Genomic DNA, 8,765 nt, shown 5'->3' with positions numbered 1-8,765 from the left:
GGGCAACGTACAAGCGTGGCAGCCGGCAAGTTTGTAGGGGTAGTCGGAAACTGGACAAGGGAGGGGGGGAGGTGACGACGAGGGGGTGGGGGTGGTCGAAAACCGGAAAAGGGAGGAGGAGGAGGGGTGGGGGTGGTCAAAAACCGGAAAAGGCCGTGTAGGGAATATTTCAAGCATTATGATCCCAAACTTGAACCCCCCTGTGATCATACACTAAAGTACGGTGGCGTTCCAAAGGGAAGAAAAAGAGAGCAAAAGAGTCGCCAACAAGTTTTAGGAACTTGTAAACCCAAAAGACAATCCAAAAGGACCATCAACTCCATAAGGTCTTGAACCAAACAGGGCTCGGGGATGAGGGTTGATAACACGATAAAATACACCTTTTACAGGCCATATTTATATGATATTTGTCGTGAATTCTTTCTACATTTAATTATTTAAGCGTTAATTTATATATATTTCGTTATTGCTCTCCTCGGGATCTTTTTCTTTGTTTTGTAGGAATAAGCTATTGTGTGAGTTGAGCTATGTATTGGAGATGTTTTAATATGACAAAGAAAAGGAAATTACACAAGGATAAACTACTCCACAACCGAGGTGTGGCATATGCCTTTCTCCACAGCCTACCCGCGGAAGCACATTATAAAAAGGAAGAAGAAGAGTGGTGTGGCAGCCCATTCCACAGCCCACCTGTGGCCAGAAGAGGTGCGCCACAACCAGGTTGTGGCCTGCTCGTGATTGGTACTTTGTACACGAAATTGGGCTTGTATGGGCTTGATTTCTCGGGAGTTTTAATTGTATTCAACTACTCTAATATTATTCATGGCTCATTGCTTATATATAGCTTGTTATTAGGGATAATAAGGGAGTAGCCGCATGATGCAAACTAGGAGCAGCAACTAGTTAGTTGTTCTTTAATGATTTTCTTCTTTGCTTATTTTCACTTTTCTTTTATTATGTATTTCTAGTCTTATTTTCTGGGGTTAGGTTGAACCCTAGCCATGATTGATACTTGATTTGTTCTTTTAAATTCTCAATTAATTGTTTATATTGTTCATGCTTAATTGATTGTGCTTATGCCAATACTAGATTAGGGATAATTGGTATTGTTATTATTCCATTGTCTTGATTGCAATGGGAGTTGGGTTTTGACGGATTTTAATAAATCAATTAAGGGTATGAAATTCTCCACGGAAGTAGGTAGGACGGATTATTAGGAAGTTAGGGTGTCGAACTTAATGTCTTTAATTTACATGATTCCACGGAAGTAGGTTTGATTGTTAATTAGGGAAGTCATTGACAACTCGGGAGAGATCTTTGGTATTTTATAGGGCGTACCTTTCCTTGTGAACGTATAATTAATTGATTGGGGTAAGAATTTGTCTTGTATTGATTATGCTAGTGGTGATACTTAATTCTAGATGTTTTTATTATTTGATTTTCTCGCTTTAGTAGTATAATATTTTCAACCCTATTTTGATTGACTCGACTAGTTTTAATTCATAGTAACCAATATTGATACTACCTTCTCTGTGGGATCGACCCTGACTTACCCTACTACATAATTAGGAGGTTTAGTTAGGTATTATTTTTGTTAGGTGTACGACCGCCTATCAAATTTTGGCGCCGTTGCCGGAGAAGGTGACGGATCGATTTGGTTTGCTTAGAATTAATTAGTTTGAGTTTGTAATCAATTTTTATTTCTTTTTTTTTTTTTGTCCCTTGTTCGTATTATCATTTGATCATGGATTGGAATCAATACAATGGTGAGTATTCTTATAATTATCATCAAGATTATAACGGCTATAATGCTTGGGATTATCATGTTTCTGATTTTGATGCTTCTTATAAAAATTCCCAAAACTTTTGTAGGAACCCCTATGATTTTGCCCATGATAATCAAGCTTATGAGAATTATTATGACCCTTCTCCTCAATATGAGTATCAATGTGATAAGTCATATTCTCCATTTGATTCTCAATTTTCTTATGAGCCTCAAGCATCTAAATCTAGATTAGAGCTTCTTGTTGAAGAAAGTGCTAAAATATACAAGGACATTGAAATTCAAACAACCGAGTCAAGATTAAAGTTTATTTTTGCAGATTTCATTGACGAGGTTAACTCTAGTTTGGAGCAACTAACCGACCAATCAAAGAATTTACAAGCCCAATTGAATTCTATTCAACAATATCTTGATTGTCAGTTGATGTATGATGATGATGATGGCTTAAGGTATGATGAGAATGAAATCCATGTAAAGGAGAGGAATGATGAAAATTGTGAGAATTTGAAGGAAGTTAGGGATGAAATTTGTGAATTTGATAACGAGGATTATAAGGTTGAGAGAGTAGAGATTAGTGCGCCTTTATCCAAGACGGTGTCTGTTGAGCCTCATATTCCTTTCTCTAGAAAGCTTGGTCTTTACCCTTGTTCTCCCCCTTTACATCTCCCTTCTTTTGTCTTTTCACCTCCATCAATCCATGATAATTTTGTGAACAAGGATTCTCATTTGGATGTAATTAATGTAAATATTTCTTTTGTTTTTCCAAGTGAGTCTAATAAGGTAGTAATTAATTTTCCTTTGTCTTTTGAGTCTTGTTTTTCTTTTTGTATTTTTAGTCGAGTCTTTAGTATTCTATATATCCTTTCTGTAATGTTTTTCTATCTAGTCTCTATCACGCCCCCTCACACGAGAGCCCGTTTGGGCTAGAAGTGTGGATGCAGCATGGGCCTCCCTCATACCCACAGGGCTGTCGGCGATCGGTTGTTCGAACCTCCTTCCTTAGCCAAACGATTTTTAATGGTTCGTTCGGCTAATTTCAGACGAGATCGACAGCTTTCAAATGATGGCAATGGTTCTTGATTTTGGATAAAATCCACCGTGCCTGCATATGCCTCGGGAAGGCCGACAGTGAGCTTAAGAATTAGACGGGTATCGGGAATCGGAGCATCAACAACATCCGCAAGACGATCGGCAAGGGATTTGATGTGATTACAATGGCCATCAATGGAAGAGAAATTCTCGAAATCAAGGTCAGCAAGTTCTTGTTCGAGATGTGAAGCCCGGGATGCTTTATTGTCTTGGAACATAGACTCAAGACGAGCCCAAGCACCTTGAGCGGTTTCATCCTTGAGAAGGATGGCAGTAAGAAGATCATGAGAGATGGAACCGTATATCCAATTAAGGACCGTAGCGTCTAGTCGTTTCCAAAAGGTCAAGTCTGCCTTTTTGGATGCTTCATATGCAGCGAGTTCCGTCGCCTCGGTAGGAGGAATGATGTGCGATTTAAGGTCATGAACCCTACATAACACCTTGAAGAGGGCAGCCCAAGAGTGATACATTCCGGCAGCCTCCAAAGTTATCGGAATTAGAGACTTTACATTTGTGATTGCAAAGGCAGGATGATATTTTGGTGATTCGGCCATGGAATGTTGCAGCGGAAGATTGAAAGAAAAATGGAGGAAGAGAAGGGAGATGGGCCGTGAGAACAGGGAGGAAGAGAGATTAGGATCGAAACCCTACTGATACCATGTTAGAGGACCAACTCAACCAAAAGCTTAAGCTAATGGTTGAGGCCCAGGAATATGTTTTATACTCTATTACTCTCCCTCACATGAAAGGCCCTTTAAGCTTTGAAATGTGGATGCAACACAGGCCCACCCATACCTGGTGCAAATTAATTCCACTTTGAAGGAGGGGTGGATGAGATTCGAACCCGTGACATTTGTGCACGCTGGCTCTTGATACCATGTTAGTGGACCATCTCAACCAAAAACTTAAGCTAATGGTTGAGGCCCAGGAATATGTTTTATACTCTATCACGTAACATGTAGAAATATAAGTTTTAGTTTTAGCCAATTAATTGAAATATTTGTAAATTCTTTTAGAATTAAATAATTCAAATGTCACATAAGCAAAATTAGTGAATAAGATTTTAAAGTTTAAATTAATTAAATATATAATAATACATTTTGAGATTTTAAATTTTTTAATAATTCCTTTTGAGATTATAAATTTTACCTAAATAAACAACGAAACAAGAGGAAAATCATAATTTATTTTAAAATAAAAATTAATAATGATGTACTATGTCGTAGTATGTAGTACCATGAATAAAATAACAAATTTTATCACATAAATACCAAAAAAAAAAAAATTATTTTTTAAAAAATATAAACAAACTGTCGTGTATTGCATGGGCTTCATCTAATATAATCCATTAATCATATTTATAAACGAACAATCACAAGTCTTTGAAGGAAACAAACTAAAAGATAATAATTGATCCTAAAAAATGGAAACATACTTATATCTTATTAAAAAATCACTCTAAAACTATCGTTAATAATTCTATTAATTATGCGTAACTTTTGGATTGACGACACTAGCTCAATCTCACAATTAATAGCTAATTCGGATTTAAATTAATAAAAGCAATTAAAAATTTGATTTTGATGCTAATGATCCGCATCACTGTTCGTTGCTCGAGTCAACAGGCCCAGCATCTAGTAAAAAGTGGGCTATATGCTGATTGCTGAACGAGCTTGAAATTATAGGTTTGTTTGATAGTATGAAGAAGAAAACCCAACCATCTTAAGTTTTCCTTGTATTTCGTTAATACGCTTAGCCATCGAAATAGTCAAGTAATTAGTCCAATCTCCAATCTCACCTTTCCTAAATAAAGCCTTGTTCTCAAACCAAGGATAAAACTTTCCACTTTTATTAACCTCCATCTCTTTCAAACTTTTAAGGCTACAAAGCTCTATAATCTCGTCTACAACATTTCCTTTCTCCTCCTCCTCCGAAAACGGGCAATTTATAAACTCAGCTAACATTTTCAAATGAGATTTGGGTTCTTTTTTCAACCCTTCGTATTCCAAGAACAACACCTTGTTTGAGTTTTGCATGCTCTCCTTCCAATACCCTAACAAATGATCGTCATAGGGACCAAATGGAAATACTCCCTTGCAATACTTGTCTAAATGTTCCTCCATCATATCAACATCTAACATAGCTTTCTTGTTCATGTCGAATTGTAAGAAAAAATGACATAGAGAGACAAAATTGTCTAGGGGATTTCGACAAATGTACACAATTTTACACTTTGAGGACTTGATTGAGCTTGGTAAAGATAGATATGGCAAGTGGGTTCCAAAGAGTCGAGGCGAGGGTAAGTCCGTTAGATTGGGTGGTTCAAACTTATTGTAAATTTTGATCTCGAGATGAGGAACGAGTTCATGAGGGTTTGTGGAATTTAAAGTGTGACAAGAAATATGAGATAAATCTTTACGATTAATGATCGTGAAAAGGAGGGATTTTAACCATGTTGTTCCAGTTTTAGGAAGGCTAGCCAAAATGATATCTGTGTCGTGAGCTTGAAATTGGCTTTGAAATGCAACTAATCCCTCAAAATTCCCGTCATCTAAGCACCAAAAACTTTGATGCAAACACATCGGATATCCAAACCATTCATCTTTTGGAAGGCTGAGATGTAGCTGCTGGAATTCATCTTCCAGTTGCTCTTTAGTTTTTGGGTTTGTAGATATTGAGTAAGACATTAAAAATAAATGCCTAAGTTTTTTTTTTTTTTAAAAAAAGGAAGAATATAAATGGACAAGTTTACTAGGGCAGAAAGTTGTATGATTCATATTAGGGGCAACATAATGTACTTATATACAAAATTCTAGGTTGCAACTTGTTCTTTTAATACGAGTGTTACAGCTAATATACTTGTACAAAATAATATAATTCTAACTTCTAAGGCGGTGCAACATCCTCATATGCTCTTAATACTCCCTCCTTGTTTTTTTAAGTGATACCGGCACATAGTTTTAGGCAATTTAATTGACTTAAATAAAATAAGAGGTAAGTGGGGTAGTGGAGTATTAAAAAATTATTAAAGAAAGATAGTGGGGTTAATAGTTTATTGAAAAGTAATGAATATGAGAGGAAAAATATAATAAAAAAGTAGCAGTGGGTTTGGGTGGGGACCATGAGAGGAGAGAGATATAATATTTTAATGTATTATTTTGTCAAAAAAGAAAGTGTATCACTTAAAAAAAACACGGAGGGAATATTACAAAACTTATTTACAGATTATTAGGGTGCAATTTCTTTCTTTTTTTTTATTTTTTTGAAGGCAGGGTGCAACTTTTTCTTATAATATTGGTTGAAATGTAAGTGTCCCACATTGGTTGAAAAAGAGAGAGTTAATTACTTTATAAGGGGCTACTCCTCCTATTGCCAGTTGGTTTTAGTATGAAAGCTCAAAAGTCTTGTTTATGGATATAACTCTCCACCTCCTTGTTCGGGTTGCCCAGGGCCATTTCATATTGTCTTGAAATTTAACAAAAAGGCTAATGAAGGAATGAACCACGAGATCATTTAAAAAGGAAATTTTGTCAAAAACTACCAATTAAAGTGCCTGTTTTGAAAACAACTACCTATTAAATTTTTTTTTAAAAATAACTACCACAAAGTTGTAAAAAGTTTAAGTATGTAGCACTACCACTTTAATAATTCCAACTAGAATATTCGGCATGTAGGTTCTACTTTTTACCTTTATTTCATAAAATCATCATCTAAATTGACTAAGTTACCCTTCATAAAGATAAAAAGTGATAAAAAGTGAGACCCAAATACCGGATATTTTAGCCAAAATTGTTAAAGTGGTAGTGCTAGTTAAACTTTTTATATCTTTGTGGTAGTTCTTTTAAAAAAAAAAAATTAATAGGTAGTTGTTTTCAAAACACGTGCTTTAATTGGTAGTTATTGACAAAATTTCCATTTAAAAATAAAGGTTGGCCAAGTTTGTGGGTTGTCCGTTATCAGAGGTGGAAGAGAAATTAAAGGAAATGTTTAGATGAGATAATACAACTCTGTAACATTAAAAGCATGAAATAGATGGAGGTCAACAAGAGTAGCAACTTTGCACCTGAAGTCGAGAATGAACAAGAAGGAATTTTCTTTAGGAAAGGAGAGATTAGAGCGAGACAAGGACGGACCAGTTATTTGGCTCCTATGAGTCTAGGATAGAGAAAAAATTTGATCAAATACTAGAAATTCTTAAGATGGCTTGTTTTGCTTTTGCATACTATCAAATAATGAATTGTCAATTTTGTAGAATAAGGTCTTGTTCTTTTGATATGTAAGGCAGAACAGAGCAGCACAAGAACTAGTAAAGAAGAGCAGATTTTAGCATAACAGGTTGGAGCAAAGTAGAGCAGAGTAAGGCCCCGTTCTTTGTATAAATCTTAAAATTATGGAAATTTTGCCAACAACAACCATTTAAATGACCACTTTTGAGATTAACTACCATTCAAAATTTTCTTTTCAAAAAACTACCACAAAGACACAAAAACTTTGAGTAGCACTACCACGTTTTATTTTCCGGCAAGAATTTCGGATTGAAAAGGCCAAGTTTATAAAATTTCAATCAATTGTGGTATGAAAAATAAGATATTTCGATAGTAAAGCACAATTATAGGTCAATTATTTTTAATTTTGCATTATAGTTTATTAAATTTCTCAATTAAATCTTAAAATTAGGGTTTGTGGTCAAAAAATTGAATTTAGGGCTTTGCGAAATTGGGGGATCTGGGGCAATTGAAGTTTATAATACAATTAAGGGTTAATGTAGTGCAATATTGTCATTTAATTTGGGTTTTTGAGGGAAATTTTATAAAATATGCCCCAAAAACGGAGATTTTTTGTCAGAAACAATAAATGCGGTAGTGCTACTCAAACTTTTTGTGTTCTTGTGGTAGTTTTTTGAAAAAAAAAATTTAAATGGTAGTTGTTCTCAAAATTGGTCATTTAAATGGTAGTTGTTCGCAAAATTTCTCAAAATTATACATAACATTTATAAGAAAAACTAAACAAAATCATTTATTATATTATACTCCTCCGTTTTTTATAAGTTATAGTTGGATTTGCACATTTGTCAAGACACACTAACTTTGACCATCAATATCTTTAATTAGACACTTTTATTTTGTTACAATTTTTTTTTTTGGATTAAATTATTATTGTTGAATTAACACCATTCTTATCATTTTTGTTGTAAAGTTTTAATTATGACCGCCGTGCATGGCACGGGACTTAATCTAGTTTGCTATATAATTAGGGATGTCAACGGAGCGGGGCGGATGTTGCCCCTTCCATCCCCATCCCTATATATAAAACTACAGAGTAATAAGTACGCATAAATCAATCTAAAAAGAGGGATATATATCTTGTTCACATCATTTGACCTAATTAATGGTGGTTACCTTTGTCATTTCATCTATTTTTTACTTAAACTAAAACTACAATTCCACCATCACATATTATCTCTTAATGATCCTAGATTCCTAGTATGACTTGATCCCCCTAGAGAGATTAATACGAGTACTTGAGTTGAGTAGACAGGTCAATGTAGAGGGATTAGGTCATGTATCGGCAAAACGTGCATATATAACTGATAGATCGGCAATCATCAATAATTACTCGAAAGACTTCATCATATGTATTGGATTTGTGACTTTAAATACTTTAATGTATTTAATGAAGATCTAGGTTGAATAGCTGTATTTTTATTTTTATTTTTTTTTATTTTGACAAGTAGGTTGAATAGTTGACTTAGATGTTGATAAGGATCCGCAATTTAAAAGCGGAAAATTTGATTTAAATAATCCAACCTTTGACGTATTTATTTTTAATAATCCAACCTTTTGATTATACTACAATAATCCAAGCTTTGGGGGGTGTCTTAGATTATCAGGCC

General features: G+C 34.7%; 1 protein-coding gene and 1 pseudogene across 1 annotated transcript; both read right to left on the bottom strand.

The window, feature by feature from the left end:
• Positions 1-2,736: 2,736 nt before the first annotated feature.
• Positions 2,737-3,426, bottom strand: LOC145594376 (uncharacterized). The gene has a single exon (XM_081650695.1). The coding sequence runs from the start codon at positions 3,424-3,426 to the stop codon at positions 2,737-2,739; it is 690 nt and encodes a 229-aa protein (XP_081506821.1).
• Positions 3,427-4,551: 1,125 nt separating this feature from the next.
• Positions 4,552-5,559, bottom strand: LOC145595917 (cytosolic sulfotransferase 5 pseudogene; annotated as a pseudogene).
• Between the last annotated feature and the right edge of the window lie 3,206 nt (positions 5,560-8,765).

The sequence above is a fragment of the Chenopodium album genome, chromosome 19, assembly GCF_948465745.1.
Source record: "Chenopodium album chromosome 19, dcCheAlbu1.1, whole genome shotgun sequence".
In the NCBI taxonomy this organism is placed as follows: Eukaryota; Viridiplantae; Streptophyta; class Magnoliopsida; order Caryophyllales; family Amaranthaceae; genus Chenopodium; species Chenopodium album.
The sequence above is the reverse complement of the archived record's forward strand: the minus strand, read 5'-3'. Positions and strand labels throughout refer to the sequence as shown.

Excerpts from the sequence above, each read along its gene's own strand:
- LOC145594376 (XM_081650695.1), bottom strand. The coding sequence starts at position 3,426 with ATGGCCGAATCACCAAAATATCATCCTGCCTTTGCAATCACAAATGTA.